This window comes from Notothenia rossii (genome assembly GCF_949606895.1).
Source record: "Notothenia rossii genome assembly, chromosome: 4".
Taxonomy (NCBI): Eukaryota; Metazoa; Chordata; class Actinopteri; order Perciformes; family Nototheniidae; genus Notothenia; species Notothenia rossii.
The window spans coordinates 57925442-57944412 of NC_136902.1; the positions used below are offsets into that span (position 1 = coordinate 57925442).

Genomic DNA, 18971 nt, shown 5'->3' on the forward strand with positions numbered 1-18971 from the left:
CAAGTATGATGTGGGGCCGTCTCAACATCTGGTTATGGGATGTTTTTGTGGCCAAAAAATGATCAAATGTTGTGTTTATAGACAAAACAAGTGCGTCGTATGAGGCAGACTTTTGCTAGACCAGGTAACCCGGTGTCGATGAAACCGACGATGTGTGGGCAGCACATCGAGAGATCGTGTTTCGAACAATCAACAATGCCCGCTAAGGAGAGAGAGTAAAAGCTTTCTCGAAGGTTCGTTTTGCTTTCTTACAACGTTACGTTAACTTAACCTTACGTTTGCCATGAGGCTATGTTACTTCCCTTAAGAGATAGCTGTCTTAGCTAACAACAGTTAGCAGCTAACATTTTCTGCAGTTTGTGTTTCCACTGAAAAACGTGATGTATTTATTTAAGGGTTAGTTAACTAAACGTTATCTTACAAGTAGAGAGAGTTAAGTTGTGTTTAAAATCGTCAATGTAATGCATGTTAAAGGTTTTGTGTTGAGCATGAAGTTAGCTTTACTGTAGCTCACCAGAGGTTAGCATGTTAAGCTGCACTTTATGTGGCAGCTTGCTTAATACAAAGAGGGGTGTTGTGCTTCATTGTAAACTTTTCTTACAAATGTGTGTTAATCTACATGAAATTGTAGGGACAGTTTTTTTCTACTCAACTATACAGACCATTATTGAGGAGATGCAAAACATACTGTAAATGAGTTGGGTCCGACATATACTTTGAGTAATGTTAGTTTGCTGCGAAAAAAAATGAAACATTATCTGATGAGGACATCACCAAAGTGTGAGAGTCTGTCAGGGGATTTGATCTGTTCTCTGCATGTCGTACAGGGCCTATGTACACACTGCTCTGGTATAAATTAAAAATATAATTGTAAAATGTAAGTCTCTTGCTCTTGTCATCGTTCAGGCTTTGCATTTGAACTCCTATGACTGGTTACGGACTTGAAGGGAACAACTTCCTGGCCTTCCTGACATGCAGGAAAATTATGAGATTCTAATCTATTTCAATGCCAACAGCAAGTCATTGTTTTTAACTTTTTTTAATATGATTTTTTGGGGGAATTTCTTTTTTATTGGATAGTAGAAATCTACTGGAACCTAACACCAGAGAGAGATAGGGAGGAGATGATATGCAGCAAAAGGCCCAGCCGGATGGTTGCTGCTCCGTGTGGAACGTGTTTTATCAGGTAAAGCACTTTGGTACCCAGTTATTTATGGTATTGAGTTTGAATTTAGCCTTTGGAAGGTAATTTCCAACAGTGCATTGTAATGACTGAAAAAACATTTCTTTGTCTCTTAACATTCCTGTAATAATTAGTTTTTTTATTGTTGATATTGTTTTGTTCTTTATTTTTGTTGTGAAAATCACTTTACAATTGTGTAAGTGCTATATAAATAGTTATACTAATATTATTGTTGTTACCATCATTACAAATATTTTTCTTTGTTTTCTTTATTTATCGCTGCAGAAAGGATCAAGCCAGCCCACATCAAACACCTGATCAAGAACTTGTGAATCTTCAGGCAGATGAAAACACCTGACCAATCAGAGCTTAGTGTGCAGAGTTTAAAGCGATCAAGTCATAGGAGAAAGGAAATACAGTTTAAACTGCCATTGCAGGAAAGACGGCCGGCAAAAATCACCGACTGTGTGAACGTGAAAATTAATAGAATATCACCTCCCATCTTCAGAGCAATATGACTATTATAACATTAGCGCTAAGAAAGCTTCCTTAAATATCTGCCACAACATAAGTAACCGGATCAAAGTAACATTAAGTACAGTCCACGGCATTGTGATTGCAGACGTCGATGTGTCCCATTATCATTCATATCACATCATAATGTATCATATAATTCCTTATCTGAGTCAGCTGAGCCGTATCTGGCCGTGCAACACTTACAGTGTCACATACTGTATGCAGAAGTATTATTTTAAGCAACACATTAAGTTGACGAAACACTCGAGTCAAATGTAATTAAAGTCAGATCCACTCGTGTCTTACGGGGGGCAGTGATATCATAAACCTGTTAATGTACGCATTCAAACACTTGTTCTGTTACCAGCTGTATTCACCTTGCAGGTGCAACTATGTGGCTTTTATCCTGGATAAAGTGTTTAAGTCATGGATGTTTAAAGTTTAACGTCTTCATATTTGTCTAATTATATAGTTGACTTTGCATTCAGGAAGTATGACGCGCTGCGCTGTCGGTACGCTTCTCCATGTTTGTGATTGGTCGAATGCTCCAAATACCACCCCTTTCATGTGAACGCGCACCTAACTAGATAGGACACGACTGGCTTGAGCGATCCACTTTATAACCCGGGTCGTAATACTGTTTAGCGAGAGCGCGTATGTTTTGGATTAGGCCAACCGGCTAACTCAAACATATCCAGGTTAGGTTGAACCGGCTTCGTAGTACATGCCTCTGGACCCTATGACTCGGACACTAGTTCTACCAAGGCTTATTAGAGGTAAGAGTGGTAGGAGAGGAGTGGAGTTATCTTTGTATTTAGGCTGCAAGTCGACAAAGGTGATCAGATGCTAATAATGATCCGATTCATTTGATATTGATTGTCTGCCAATACCGAATCCTGATCCGATTATTCTATTTCCCAGATAATACAGCTGCACTGTGTACACTAGCTCTATTTGTTTTTGCCATTGTAATTCACCATAAGCAATTGTTGACTGTAACGTCTATGCCAACCAACTGTAATTTGTAATGTATTATACTTTAACGGTTCTGGCAACCACAGCAGCCCAAATGTTAACGTAAATGTCAAGTTTTCTTTTACAGTGTAGTTATATCTGTACATTTCTTTTCAGTTTGCCTGAAGAAGTGGCTTCAACAGACAGAAGTGCTGGCCAGATTGGCAAAGGCTGGACGCTACACAACGGGAAACATTATGGACATGAACAAGAAAAAAACAAAAACACTTTCTTTGTTGCCTTTTTCTTATCATATATAGTGTTACGGTTTTTGTCACCATTTACATATTGAATTATATGTATTACTTTTATATGAAATCAAATGCACCAGTTTTAGATAATATATTTATTTTGATATGTAGGTTGATTTGCAGGTTGGTTGTTATTTGTATAATTATGGTATTGTTACTGTGTATTTTATCATATTAACTAGCTATTTATTAAATTTAAATACTGTTATGAACACTATACAATGTCTTTATTTTGGTAGATACATGAATACATGACGCAATGAATCTTTGTAATATATTTATGTTCTCTTGTTTAAATAATCATACCAGTATTTAATGCGTGCTGAACACCTGGAATCCTGGTAATAATAATAATAATAATAATAATAATAATGGGTTCCATTTATAAAGCACTTCATATCAAGGGCGCCGGAAGCGGGGAGGCCATTGGCCCCCCCACTTTTCAGCCCTGCCCCACATTTTCGCAGCAGCAGATGCCGTGGAAAACTGTACAAATCCCTTTTCAATAATTCCCCTAAAGTCGCATCTAATACGCGATCTGATCTAGCTGTGTATATTTTGTTATTTTTTTATATTCAATCTCACTAGCTACAGGCATGTTTGAAGCTTGTAAAGGGAAGATGACAGCTCTCACTCGCCACTCTGCTGTTCCTCAGCGCCGCTCCCCCTCCCTCCCGCTGAAATTATGAATGTAAGGTGTATAGTAATCATAGATAACACGGCAGGGTCCGTTACAGTTTGTTTTCATCTGATTTCAAATAAACAATGTCTTGGCTTTCAGAATATTAAACTTGTTTCGGCAAATTCAGATGATAAATACAGGTTTGAAGCTTGTGACGGCATAATTACAGGCGGAGAACGGAGTAATTTAACGTCACAGCAGGCATAACAACAGCCGGTGTTTCTCGTGAGTGTTTTCCCCGGGAAACAAACACAATACACACAAACGCAAAAATACACAAACACACACATATACGCGGCGCGGAACACTGTACAAATCCCGTTTCAATAATTCCCCTCTACTCTAAAGTCGCATCTAAAACGCGATCTGATGTAGCTGTGAATATTTTGTTATTTGTTAATGTTATATATATTCAATCTCATTAGCTACACGCATTTGTTAAGCTTGTAAAGGGAAGACCACAGCTCGCCTCTCACTGCTCTGCTCTTCCACAGCGCCGCTCCCCCTCCCTCCCGCTGAAATTATGAATGTAAGGCATATAATAATCATAGATAACACGGCAGGGTCCGTTACAGTTTGTTTTCATCTGATTTCAAATAAACAAAGTCTTGGCTTTCAGAATATTAAACTTGTTTCGGCAAATTCAGATGATAAATACAACTTTGAAGCTTGTAACAGCATAATTACAAGCGGAAAACGGAGTAACTTGACGTCACAGCAGGCATAACAACAGCCGGTGTTTCCCATGAGTGCAGTAATCCAAATGAAAATATCTTCCCTCCGTAGTATTTTGATCATTTGCTCCGCTAATAATCAATCAGATCGATGGATTCCAGAGAAGAGAAAACTTTGAAGGCCTTTTTCTCAAAATGATGACTGTAATAGTCATTATATAATGTGACATATTTTTGCTTAATATTTGGAGTACAAAAACAATCCTGATATCATTAGAAAGCTAGGAATCAAAATGTGTCTTCGGGTCAATGCGACTGATTTCGATGGAGCAGGTCACTTTGCATTAGGTAAAATAAAGCAGGCAGACATAACAGGGAGAATATGTACATTTTAACCCAATCAAATAGGACATTGTCACACCATTCAAATGTATCCCTGTAAATTACAACCAATAAAAAAGCTTAGTTTGTTTATTTGTTACGTTGTTTACTTTATTTGTTACGTTGTTCTGTGTGTGTCAGCCTTTAACCTAGAGATAGAAAGAATATATAGCCTGCACTTGCAAACATGTCAGAAGAACCAGCGCAGAAGAAAACTAAATGCAGTCAATCTAAACTTAAATGTAACAACTGGAAGGTCACATCCCTGACATCCACATCTCCGGAGCCTGGACCTTCTTCAAACAGCGAAGCCAGATGAACCCAGCAGCAGCTCTGCGGCCGCAGAAACTACCAAAACCGCCGCCGCCCCCACCGCCGCCGTTGTTGAACCGAAACAGGCTGGTTCCGACTGCATGGAGGTTTGTTGTCGGGAAATTGAGGCGGGTAAAGCTGTACAGCTAACTATCGGAAAAAAGGAGACCGCTAGAATATTCGGGCAAAGAGAAGGTACTTCAACGCAGAAAGGTACAAAAACAGGGAGTGGTTAATTCTTTGCAAAATCACTAAATGATAGTGATAAACTGCGATGTTAACAACCTCATGATAACCTCATACAGTATATGTTTTTAACTTAGGATCATACCTGTGTTTAGTCTAGAAAAAGGTAAATGTGTGCATTTTATTATAAAGTTGTGTATATTTACAGACTGTTGCAAAAACTAAGAAGCTTATAAACATCAGGTTTAAAACTAAAAGAGCTTTACAAAAAAGTAACACAATTAAAGATGTTTGGAGTTTTATTTGAGTTATTCATTTACATTTTTTGCCAAAGAGATGCTGATTTGAAACCGTTGTTAGGCCTACATATTACGGTATTTCCTGTTTCTGCCGGAGAGAGGGGAGTTTGTCCCAAAGCTTGTGCTGTATTTGCTCCCTCCATCTGATAGGAGGGAGCCTCATGTGTCACTCCACAGAGTTCACTCCGTCACGGAGGGGGAGTGTGTAGGGGTTTGGGATTGGGCCATACACACACACGCACTTGTTTTGGCCCCCCCACTTCTAAAATGAATCCGGCGCGCCTGCTTCATATTTGATTTACACAACACGGTAGAATTAATAAAGAGCAATACAAAAAAACAACAAATAAATAAAAGGGTGATAAAAAAGGTCTAGGCAAAGGCTCTTTTGAAGAGATGGATTTTGAGGCCTTTTTTAAAAGCTTCCACGGTCTGTGGTGCTCTCATTTGGTCGGGGAGAGCATTCCACAAACTGGGAGCAGCCGAGCAGAAGGCCCGTTCTCCCATGGTACGGAGCTTAGTCCTGGGGGGTTTGAGGAGGTTGGAGCTGCTGGAGCGGTTGGTCCGCAAGGAGGTATGGGGGGTGAGGAGTTCCTTATGGTAGGGAGAGGCAGTTCCATGGACACACTGGTGGGTGAGGACGGAGACCTTGAATTCGATCCTCAGTTCCACGGGTAGCGAGTGTAGTGCTTTAAGGATGAGGGTGATGTGTTCATATTTGCGCACCCTCATCAGGATCCTAGCAGCGCTGTTCTGAAAGTATTGGAGCTTCTGGATGCTTTTGTTAGGGATCCCGATGAGGAGTGCATTGCAGTAGTCCAGCCTGGAGGAGACAAAGGCGTGGACCAGTTTTTCGGCGTCAGACAGAGTGAGTGTGGGGCGGAGTTTGGCGATGTTCCTGAGGTGATAAAAGGAGTTCTTGCACAGCTGTTTAATGTGGGCCTCAAAGGTCAGATGGGCGTCCATTTTAACACCCAGGTTGGTGACTATTGAGGAGAGGGTAATGTCCTGGCCGGAGAAGGTGATGGTGGTGATGGTGGATGACCGAACCTGGTGTGGGGTGCCAACTATAATGGCTTTGGTCTTGGAGCTGTTTCAGGAAGTTTTGCTTCATCCATGCCTGCATCTCCTCCAGGCAGGCAGTGAGTGTGGGTGAAGGCAGGGCTGCAGAGGAGGTAGGGTTAATCCTGAGGTACAGTTGGGTGTCATCAGCGTAGCAATGGAATGATACTACATGTCGGCTGATGATAGAGCCAAGAGGGAGCATGTACAGTGTGAAGAAGGTGGGGCTGAGAACTGATCCTTGAGGGACACCACAGGTGACGTTGTGGGTACCCGACTCTGCCTCGCCCAAGGAGACGTACTCTGTTCTCCCGGTGAGGTATGATCTGAACCAGTCAAGGGGAGAGTCAGAGAGTCCGATGGTGGAGTGCAGACGATGGAGGAGGATGCCGTGATCGACGGCGTCAAAAGCTGCAGTGAGATCGAGGAGGATGAGGAGAGAGGGAGAGCCAGCATCAGCCGTCATCAGCAGGTCGTTGGTGACCCTGACCAGGGCAGTTTCTGTGCTGTGGCCTGAGCGGAAACCAGACTGGAACTTCTCAAATAGGTTGTTGGAGTTTAGGTGGTCCTGGAGCTGAGCAGCAACTAGTTTATCCAGCACCTTTGATAGAAAAGGAAGGTTGGAAATGGGTCTGTAGTTGGCCAGGACTCCCGGGTCAAGGGAGGGTTTTTTGAGACGAGGTTTGATGACAGCGGTTTTTAGGGCAGAGGGGACATGGCCAGCCTGGAGTGAGAGGTTTACGATCTTAGTGATCATGGGGCTCATGGTACAGATGTACCATTTCACAACAGATGACGGAAGGGGGTCCAGGACACAGGTGGAGGGCTTCATCCTCCTAATGATGCCCTCAACCTCTCGCTGAGAGATGTCTGTGAAACAGCGAAGAGGCTGGGTTGTCCCAGGCTGTGGGTCAGCAGTTGTAACTGGAGGTGCAGAGGGGCTAGAGAGGAGGGAGCGGATGGTATCAACTTTGTTAGTGAAGAAGGCGGCGAAGTTGCTACACTGCTTCTCAGTGGAGTCGGAGTGTAGAGGGCTTTGGGGTTTGAGGAGGTGGTTTATGGTGGAGAAGAGTTGCTTGGAGTTTCCAGTACTGTTGTTGATGAGGGAGGAGTAGTACTGGGACTGTGCATCTCTGAGGGACTGTGCGTAGGCCTTCTGGTGTTCACGATAGGCTAACCGGTGAACAGTGAGTCCTGATGCCTTGAGCCGCCGCTCAAGGACACGCCCAGCTGTCTTCATTCTCCGCAGCTCGCCGGTGTACCAAGGGGCTGAGTGCGAGAAGATGACCATCCTGGTTTTGAGGGGGGCGTGCAGATCAAGGAGACTGTTAAGGGACTGGTTGTAGTATGCCACTGACTCATTTACTGATGAGAAGTTGGTGGAAGAAAGATGCTGGAGGTCCAGGGTCATGGTGTCCGGGTTGATATTCCTCAGGTTCCTGCAGCGGATTTGGCGTTTGGGCATGCTGAGTGGGGATTGGAAAGAGAGCTCCATTGAGATGGTCTTGTGGTCAGACACCCCCAAGTCATACACTAGCAGATTGCTGATGGGGGCGGAGTTTGTGATGACCAGGTCGAGCGTGTGGCCCTTGGCGTGTGTGGGGACATTAACATGCTGTGTCAGATTGAGGCAGTCCAGAAGTAGCAGAAACTCAGTGGCAAAGTGGCAGGAGGGGGAGTCGACGTCAATATTAAAATCTCCAAGTAAGATAATATTGGCAGAGGTTGTGCATAGCGTAGTGAGAAGGTCTTGTATTTCTGGGATGAAAGCTGAGTTGGGTTTGGGTGGCCGGTAGATCAGAAGTGCGAAGAGGGGTTTACATTTAAATGCAAGGCATTCAAAAGAGGACAATACAGGCAGGGGCAGGAGTGACAGTTCCAATTCCTTTCGGTAGATGACAGCTAGGCCTCCACCACGACCAGTGCTGCAGGCTTTCTCCAAGTAGCTGTAGCCAGGAGGGCAAGCTTCATTGAGGGTGGAGTAAACCTCTGGCTGATGCCAGGTTTCCGTGAGGCACATGAAGTCCATTTTCTCATCAGTGATGTGGTCATGAATGAAGGATGCTCTATTACTGAGGGATTGTGTATTCAGAAGTTCTATTTCGGCTTTGGAAGATGTGGTGAATCTCTGTAGGGGCCGGAGTAGGCTGTAATCCAATCCACGTTTTCCAGACTCCTTCGTGTGTGGCGGTCTCGCGATGCTCTCCATGTATTCATGCAGCGGTCTCGCGATGTTTCTGGCGCGATTTGACCCCGCCATGAACGGGGTCTGATGACGCGTCAGATGTGCGACACGACGGCAGACAGAGTTGATGGATGGAATATCTGCATCTCCGTGCTGGGAATATACAGTTTGTCTTCTTCTTTGGCTTCGGTGGATATAGCGAGGCCGACGAAGAAGTCCAAGTTGTTTAATGACTGAGGTGCCGGTTGGAGCGTTGGAGTGGTTGAAACTCAGGAGTTGGGGAATAGAAAACCTCAACATGTCAACAGGTCGGGCGCCGAAGAAGTTTGGTAGCGGTGCTTAGCAGCGAGGGCTAACAGCAACGAGACAGCTGGAAGGCTATCCCGATAGTATACCTCACGTCTGGGAATGAAACAGAGGATTGGGAGTCCGGCTGCTATCACAGTAGTAGCGGGAGAGAGGCAAGCAGTCAGCCGGAGATAGTCGGCGAATTTGGGCGATACAGCAGGTGAGTCCCGACAGCCGTCAGGTCCAAAACCGTCAATAATCACGAGGTTTAAGATATAAAAGCACTTGTTAAACAGACTCAAAGTTTAGCCATAGAGCTTAAAAGCAGATAAAATAGCTTAAAGCAGATAAAAACTCTGTGGCGTAGGAGAAGCGGCGAACAAACAAGCGCCAGCGTCCTCTCCTCTACCACCATGTAAATTGTCCCTATAAGATGTCTTCCTGCATTGAAGGGAATCGTTGGTAAGCTCCCAGCAGGGTATATTTAATACTATTATTAAACATAAGCTGGTGATAGATGGATAAACCAGCCATCCTGGCCAGCTAAAGTGTCCAAAACCCCTCTCCAGCCAACCATTCCAGCCTAATATCTACTGGCTGGTCAATTTACCAGCTACATTATCCAGAGTCATTATTATTTATTTACTATTTTTTGAGAATCTCTATTAATTATAGTCAAATGTATATACCAGTCTCTGTTCTGTTGCCTGAGACAAGCTTGCCTGCTACATTACGATATATTATTATTGATTTACTATTTATTGAGAATCTCTATGAATTAAAGTCAAATGTATACCAGTCTGTGTTCTGTTACCGCATCGGATCTCCGCCAAATCCAGGATCATCACCCCCCTAGTTCGCTCCCGTCTGTATCTCTACCGCTACTTGAATGCTGTGGCTCAAACTGTTATGGTTCCACCACGTTAGACTCACCCGCATGATCTGATTCCACCACACCGGCATCCTCTTCAATAAAATCCTCCTCTTCTTGAAAGTGCACCGAGTCTATTGACAACTCACTGTCACTCGATTCTGTCTCCAGAGTCCGACATCAGCCATATAGAGGTAGTGTATTATTCAACAAGTGTTCTACTCGTGATGTGCGTGACGTCACTAACCGGCGAAAGCTGTTTTGTTCGGAGCGGTCGTGTAACATCGGAAGCGAGCATGGAAAGTTGTAATAAACCACGATTTATAAATACAGCGGGCATATTGTCATGAATGACATGATTTCCCATTAATAATAGTATATATATTATCGTAATAAGAACAGTATTGTCCTTCATTTCGTAAGCTCGTTAAGTGTTTCTAGGGCTGTTGAAAGTGAAAGGTTTCCATGTTATTCTACAGTTAAACTGTATGTTGGAGAAAAGCCAGTCCCATGTTGTCATAACTAGACTTAATTGATTGCATATGATGTGTGAATGTGAATATATGTGAATATTTGTTCAGATATAAGATGTATGAAGATTTTTCTTAAAGATTATTATTTTCTGTAAAAACTGGCCTGTTTACTTTCAGAAAACGAATTAATGAGGAGCAAATGTGCTATTATGGTGGTATACTTCAGAAACGCATCAAATCATGTAAAACCATATACACTGACAGATAAATAACGATCATTAATGAGAAAAAATCCCCGACCAAAACCCCTCAGCTTCATGTCGGCTCACAATGAAGAGATTTGATGGTTGTTTATTACACAGCTACTAAAATAATCCATTACATGCAATATAGATACAAATATAATTGTATTGTCACCCGCTTTCTGTGTCTTTTGACCTCTTTGCTTCTTTTGTGCTTTTTCCTTGTTGGCGTAATACTATTCATGGTAAATATTTATGGTTGATAAGACAGTTGCATATTCTTTGAAATTAATTAAAAAACATTTGATAATATCGAGTTATAATTACACAGTTGTTGTATAGTTTTGTATATTTCTCGACTGTGCAAGGTTTATGAATCTTTACCAGCTAGTTTCCTTCTGTAAAACACACTATAGTGCGCAGGTCCAAGAGATTGAATTCACTGTTTTTGACAACGTTTTTGACTGGACGCGTCCGCACGCCTGATGGCATTTGTACTTGTATTTATTTATTATATGCAGTTTAAAGTTTTTTAAGTCACTAGTGGACGGCCAAGGAATCTAGGGAATTTACATGAATAAAACTCTCAAAACGTACCCGTGAGTACATGGTATTCATTAAAGCGCTTTGTAAGAGAGTCATAGCTCCAAATCGCCTCGTAGGCTAAGTGTCCTTGGAACTTTGTTTATTTGATAAACAATACAATACAATAATGATAAACAAGACATTAGCCGAGTAAAGAAAGACAGAACACATGCAAATATAAATCAAATACTGATGAACCCTACCTTGACCTCAATGAAGTCCGGCTGCCCCAAAGAAATGAGCTCCGAGTACGCCTGCATCTCCTCCACATTCCAGGCCTTCACCAGCGTCAGCCTGTACACCGTCCTCTGTCTCTGGAGGGAGGAACAGCGTTTGGGATTAATGGAAATGCTCGAAGATAAACATGAGATTGTTGTACTAATAGTTTGTTGCATATTAAATGTATTATGGGTCTACCTTCCTTTACTTTAGGGGTGGCGAACCTCCGGCCCGTATACAGACCGGCAGACCATTTGTTACCCTCGAGGTAATTTATAAACACACGCAAAAAATAAAAAAAATAAACAAGCGAGTGCCTGTGTTTCCTGGCCAAGGTCAGGGTCCTTGAACACAACACGAGCTTAACGTGTCATCACGTGGTATATGTCTCGTCTGACAGGGGTGCAGTTCTGACTAAGAGCACCAGAACGCCGCTCAGGTACTTCAGAAATTGCAGTACCCATAAGGAGTCGTACACAGGCCGCAGTTTTTGCGTGGCTGTGTTTTTAGTTGTAAGCCCAGTGGCGATCTGTTCATCTGTCATACTGATCATACAGTCAATAACTTTGTTGTTATTAGCATCTGGTTAGCTCGCTATGCTAACGAATATAAGAAGCTTTTTCTACACCCAGTGAGGTAAAGGCAAATCTTTATATGATCATTATAGTTATAAAAAAATAAAAGAATAAAGTAAACAGGTATAAAATACTATATGACAGTAAAAAGTTGTTATTAATAAACAAGAATACAGTTTGAAAGGGGAGTGATTTGTAAAATATCCATAAAGAAAAATAAAATCTGTTTAAAGTTCTGTTTCATATGGATGTTGAGAGATGTATCCATAGATCTCCTAATGTTGCTCTCTAAGTGCGCCAGATTGATGCTTTTAAAAAAAAAATCTTCCCAGAGGAGCATGCCCCCCGGACCCCCCTAGAGGAGGTTAGGCCTCCCCCTCCCACTTAAATCATGTCCACATGGAAAGGAAACTAAATACATTAGCACACATCTTGTGTCCATATCTTTCTGTTTTGGTGGTCATGCCACAACCGTGCACGTGAATGCATATGCGAGTCATGGTAAGATATCTGGATTAAGAGGTTGCTTTTTCTTTGCACAGCATGAAAGAAAGGTGAAATGAAAGGGCTGTGATTTTAGTATTTTTAAGCAGAGGTCAATAATTTGTATGGCCCTCGGAGGATGTTGAAAAAATGTAAATGGCCCTTGACAGGAAAAAGGTTCCCCACCCCTGCTTTACTTATACCACATTTAGCAAATACATTTTATTTATTTATTGAAAAAATGTTCACATATCATGAACACAAAAAAAACCTAATGCAAGATGTGTCCAACAGCCTGGTATTCCTTGACAGACTGAGCCAAAAACACATTTCTGCAACATGTTCATATGAAAATCTGAATGTCTACTTTGGTAAAAAACTACACTGTTTTAAACAACAGTTAGATTGTGCTGTGATAAGGTAACTGTTTGTTTGCTGGGTGAGTTGGTCCCATCATTATTTCAAGTGAAACACTTCAACAAACGAAGCAAAAAAATTACTTCACACTTGATTGAAGCTCATACTGTAGTTGCGTTTGGACATTAAAAAGGTCAAAGGGTGTTATCTAAATGGAAGAATTCTCCGTCTGTATTTTCTCAACAACTCTTCATGAGATCCACCTCACAGTCAGAGGGGTATTGCTCCCGACCCAATGAAGCTCAGATAGGAGGCCATGAAATTGAAACGTTCCAAACACTAGTTCCGACAAATCAGCGGGGGAAAAGCATGCAATTCATTATTTGTTGTTTCAATGTTACAATGGCAGTTTGTCACCAACATTGGTCCACTACACAAAAAAGCAGCTCACAGATGTCCTGATAACCACCAATTTACTGTCTGAATTATAACTGAGCAGTTGGGCCTGTTTTGGATTGTTACTAATGCAACTACTGCATTCCAACAGTTCTACAGTTATGTCGCGGACTGAAGACCTGCCCGTTTCCACTGCACCTTGGCCAAAAATTCAAACAAAACAGATAGCACTTAGAAAGGTTAAGTTATGGTACATACAGGATTCTTGCTTTTTTGAGTTTGTATCTTCAAGGTTAATTGCACTTGTAATCACTTTGGATAAAAGCGTCAGCTAAATGATATGTACCGGTAAACACCTTCAGAGGGAGGGCACCATGTATTGCAGTACGGGTGTTGCAGGTTAACATTTCCCTAATGTACAGTTTGTATCATTCCAAATGACATTTGATAATTAAGTTATAGTTTATTCTGAAGTTGTTTTTTTATTATTTGTATTTTATAATATTATATAATAATATTATTATTCAACTTTTAATTTCTGAATTTTCTCAAAGCATTTTTAATGATTAGAAAACTTAAACAATCAAATAAATATAGGATTACACCGACTGGACTGGACTGTATTAACAGATATTTTATATATGTATTAAAGAGCATTTTGCAGGTTTTTTTTTTTTCTACATTTATGCTTAAACTTGCTTGAAAATTACAATTAAAAAAGTGGATGTAGGATTTGATGTATTTTACGAGACATAAGGGCAGGAATTCAGAGGGAAAGGAGCAATTTTGAGCTCTGCTCTTAAAAACTGCTTTTTTTTAAGGTCATACGTCAAACGCGTCATATTACATCACAAAGGGTAAACATCTCCGCTCTCTGACCGCGGGTATAGTTAGTAGTTGCGTTGAGTTGAGCGGTTGTGTTTTAGTGAGCTGGTATTTTTCAGTAGTTTTACATTGTATTTCAGCATTCGTAATCATGGTGCAGTATTGTGTTTGTGCATGTTGCACAAATACCAGCCTGTCAGGACATCGAGTCCACAGTAAAAAGGAGCGGAGCTAGCGTTCCTTCCATACTCTCCACAGCTTTATCAGGAAACCGTATTACATCTCTTCCCCCCCCCCCCCCCCCCCCCGCTTCGCTGCTCTCTCTCTCTCTCTCCCCTCCGGTACACGGCACCGTAAGACGTAGTGTGGAGTTGCATTAGGTAACGCTGTGGTGGCTGTACTACTCCAGCCGTCTCCTTTGTGTTTGTTTGTTTCCCCCTGTCTGTGTTGTTTGTGTGTGCGTGGTGGCTGTCACTCCTGGCTCCCGGCTCAACCTCCACTCACCTGCTGCAATCAGCTGTGCACCCTCCCCGACTACACAACTGCTTTCCATCAAGCCATTTACAACGGCATATCAACGGAGGCTCCACAACCTTTCTCCGCCAGACCGTCAAGTATCAGCCGTATCTCGCGTCTCCCCTCCGGTACACAGCACCGTAGTGTGGAGTTGCATTAGGTAACGCGAGATACGGCTGATACTTGCGCATTAGTTTCTGTTATGGATCAGTATTAACAGTCCTGCCAGTAACGTTACTATATTATCAATGCTACTTCAGTTATAGCCTGATATATGATAGCTAACTTCACAATGTTGTGATGTGACGTTAGCTAACATTCTGTAGCTAACGCCGGTCACCCACCAAGATAGCTGCCCATTTCTCCACTGGTTCTCCTTACACCACAGCTCAATTTCTCTCCAATGGCCATTATTTCTTCTAATCCTTGGCTGCTCCTGGTCTCTTTGACGCCTAGCAGGCTCATAATTATAAGGTTGTGGTCCGTCATATGCATTCAAATATTCATGTTCAACTTCTTCTGTGTCTTCTGTGTCGAAACTAGCATTGGGATCCATGTTTATTAATACGTTACACCGGCCGCTCTCCCCCTTGTTTCCCCCATGTTACCTCACACGCGGGAGGTCACGTGCCGAGGCTTTTTTATGCGGAAGTGAACATTTCTTACAAAAAACGACACCAGATGTCACTGTAGTGTATATTTCTGTATATGTTTTGGAAAATCTAGTGTATTCATCATTTTCCTACACATTTATTCAGGGGTGTTTTTAACCTGGAAGTTGCTCTTTAAGGTCAAGGTCAAGGGGACCTGAGATATCTCTTTTATTAGTTAACTCTCCCTGGGTAAAAAACTGGATGAAAAAGCCCCGCTAGCAGTTCAATGGTGTAGATTCAGGCTATTGTTGTTTCTGTATAGCGGGAGTAAGAGGATTATTGAGAATGTGATGGAGAGGAAGAAAGACACGGAGAGACAGGGGTTTGAAAAAGGGGATAGTGAGGACAGAGGACTTGAGAAATACAAAGAAACAAGCAATTGACAAAGGGAGAGTAGAGAGCACTCTTTCTCTCTCGCTCAGCGGAAGGTTATCTATAACACTCGGCCCTTTCAGCCCAGTAGGGAAGGGGATAATTGGTCAAAGGAAGTGGGAGGTGAAGTATTTCAAGCTGCCCCTGTTCCAAATACGACACTGAGGCACAACTCTATCAATCCCCGGTTCACTGCCAGGGTGGCCAGGTGGAGGGGAACAGAGAGGGATAAGCACTAAGGAGGGATGGAGATAGAGCCAACCATGAAAGAGGGACTCAGAATCATATGGAGCCGAGACAAAGAGACGGGGAGGGGTTATTGGAACATAAAGAGAGGGTTTATTTTTGGAAACTGGGCACACAGGCAAACCATATTGTCACACTGACATTTACAAGTGCAACACAAGAATGCTCTGGAGCAAATTTAGTCATATTTATAAAAAAATGTATTTTTTTATTTTTAGGTTCTAACATAAATATACTACTTTTAGTCATAAAACATTATTTACTCATGCCTTTTTCGATAGATGCAGTGTTGAAAGGAGGAGACGGTGAAGAGGACATTTCCAGGAACAGTTCCGTGAGCCAGAAACAAACCGGCATACTGGACATCAGATACAGCATATGGGCCTACTCATGGCTTTGTTAAAGCAGGGTATATGCAGGGATCCATACATTTTAAGATCTCATCGCTACTTCAAGTTTTCAACGGTTACATTGGCGACACACTTTACCTCACATTTACTATATAAAGTATCGATTGTCCTTCCTCCTTATCTTTCAACCATTTGGACGAAAACTTGCATTTCCCAATAACGATGTTGTTTAACAACCGGCGTAAACGGGCCTTCGCGCGCTATCAAGCAATGAGCGTGCATGCGATGTCCTGTTCAGATGACGTCAAATCCAACGGGATGCCATAAATAAACTACACAGAATCACACTACACACCTACGCAATGATTACATTCAGGCAGACTGTAGAATACAACCTCTTTGAACAATTTATATACTTATTGAAAACAAGCTACAAAATGTAATACCTTGAAAAATGCCGCTTAATACTTTTTAATAGCCTTAATTTTTGCTAAATTTATTTATCAACTTTTAATAATTTTTAAGACCCCACGGACACCCTATAAAGGGGCCCTATTATGTTCATTTTCAGGTTCATGTTAGTATTTTGTTTCTCTACTGTGACATGTACTGTATTTGCTTAAATGTTCAAGAAGCTCTTTATTTTTCACATACTGCCTGTGCTGCAGCACATCTTCTTTTCACCCTCGGTCTGAAACCAGAGCCCAGTCTGCTCTGATTGGTTAGCTGGCCGGCTGTGTTGTGATTGGCCAACCATTTCGAGATTTCCCGCAACTTAGCCCTTAACGCACAATTTGTTAGAGCGCTATCCAGTAGAAGCGCGAGTGTTACATAATGATGTCACTATGTTAAGGAAGCAAAAAAAGGAGTCCAATGGAGGTGTTTCAGGCGGGGGGAAATAAAGTTTGAGATTTTAGTGCTCCTAGTGCTCTCCATTTAATTTCGTCCATGCATCAATATGCCACAGGTCAAACCATGTCCTACCATGGATATGACCTTAACTCTAAAATGACCTTCACTGCTTCCAACCTAACCTTCTCTCCATTCAATAATCATACCCTACTATGCAAATCCATTGCGACTGTGCACTTCACTGAAACACATCATTAATAAGATTAAAATAGTTGTTCACATATCTAAACTCCTATTCAAATGATCACTCTTCAAACACATCACATCAAAAAGAAGGATCATACTTCAATATCACATGTCAATTCCATAAAGAAAGAAGCTGCGTAACGCTTCCATAAAGGAGATGACTGAGATCCGTCCATGTGATTGATGTCGCGGACAGAGTTTGTACATTTGGTGTCAAACAAATGGTATAAACATAAGAATGCTGAGCCAGGAAAGCTTGGTAAGACATTTGTTAGACACCAATTATAAAATGTATTCTTAGTTTAGATTGATGGCTCCTTTACCTGTCAGACTCGGATGCAGTATTGGAAATAATGAGATACCAGTGAAGTGGAATGAATTTGCCACAGGGCTCAAGTGTCGGCCCCAGGTCCAGCAGGCCCTCTGAATTCCTCTTTAGTCACTTAGAGCATGAGTCAAACTCAAGGGCCGAGGGCCAAAACAATGACCTTCAAGAGCTTGCAAAGAATACAGTTTGCTTATCATACAATTCAATACTGCTTTACAGAAGTACATGTCCAAAAATGCAACTTGATTTGATTACATGCATACTCAAACGTCTCAATAAAGGGTCGTAAAAATATATGAATAATACAAACATGTCAGAGTCGAGAAAAGACAAGCCGGATCGTCAGCTTTGCTACAAAGCGGTGGCAGTGCCAAAGGAATAACATTTGCAGCGACAATTCAACTACAAAAATGGAGCCAAGTATGCAACCTTGGTCGAGAAATCAAACAAAAAATAGAATGATTAAAAGGCAGCCTGCTTTAACATAATTTGACCCGTTCTATCAAAATCTGTTGGATGTCTCAAAGAATTATTCCAAAATAGTCATTCAATTTATGACGAAAACTTGTTATGGTCATATTGGAATTTTGGTTGATTTGGATTTTTATTTTATAGGAGAAAATAAGATTTATCATAACACACACGTTAACGATACTTTCAAGTTTGGTTGAGCAAAATGATCTCCACTTCAAATAAACTACATCATGGTCGCATGGATTAGCGTCACCACTGCTAAGATAAAGGCAGCTATTATTTGGTTAGCAGCTTGTTAGCAGCTGCTGTGTTTCTTTTTTTTTTTTATTGTTTTCTTTTTCACTTTTATTGTCATTACATAGTACAGGTACTAGTAACGAAACGGTTTCTCTGCATTTGACCCATCCTAGTATTAGGAGCAGTGTTTATGACAAATAGAAGGTTTAAACATTCACCAGTGGAGTATTTTTCTCTCATACAGATGTAGCACTCCAGATAGGACTCACAAGGGTGTATCCCAACCAAAAGCCCAGCGGATCCCAGTGGCTGGGGGTGTTGCCAAATTGCTAGAGGGCGTTGCCAAATTTCCCCATTTGTTCAATTACAGGATTTAACCATGAGCTGGCGCTTCATTCACAAATACACAAAGACAACTGGGTGTTTTAGAACTTAGTCTGTTTGCAATGTTTGCAGCTCTGCAGTTGTGTTTGCTGAATACTGTAGCATTTACAGATGTAGCGATTCATTTCAGACAGTTTGAAACGCGAGGGCCGTGATTGGTACGTGATCTGCCCTTGCTCAAGGGAAAACCTCCAGCTTGAATTGAGACCGCCCCCGTGATAGATAAATGTAATTATAATTAAGCCAACTGCAAT

The 18971-nt window shown here is 41.8% G+C and overlaps 1 protein-coding gene across 1 annotated transcript in view; it reads right to left on the reverse strand.

The window, feature by feature from the left end:
• The window catches only part of tyw1 (tRNA-yW synthesizing protein 1 homolog), a 212019-nt gene that overhangs the window by 64796 nt on the left and 128252 nt on the right, over positions 1 to 18971 (reverse strand). The window contains exon 14 of the mRNA XM_079673788.1: positions 11408 to 11518. Within this exon, the coding sequence (XP_079529914.1) occupies positions 11408 to 11518 (111 nt within the window). The remainder of the gene's footprint in view (positions 1 to 11407; positions 11519 to 18971) is intronic.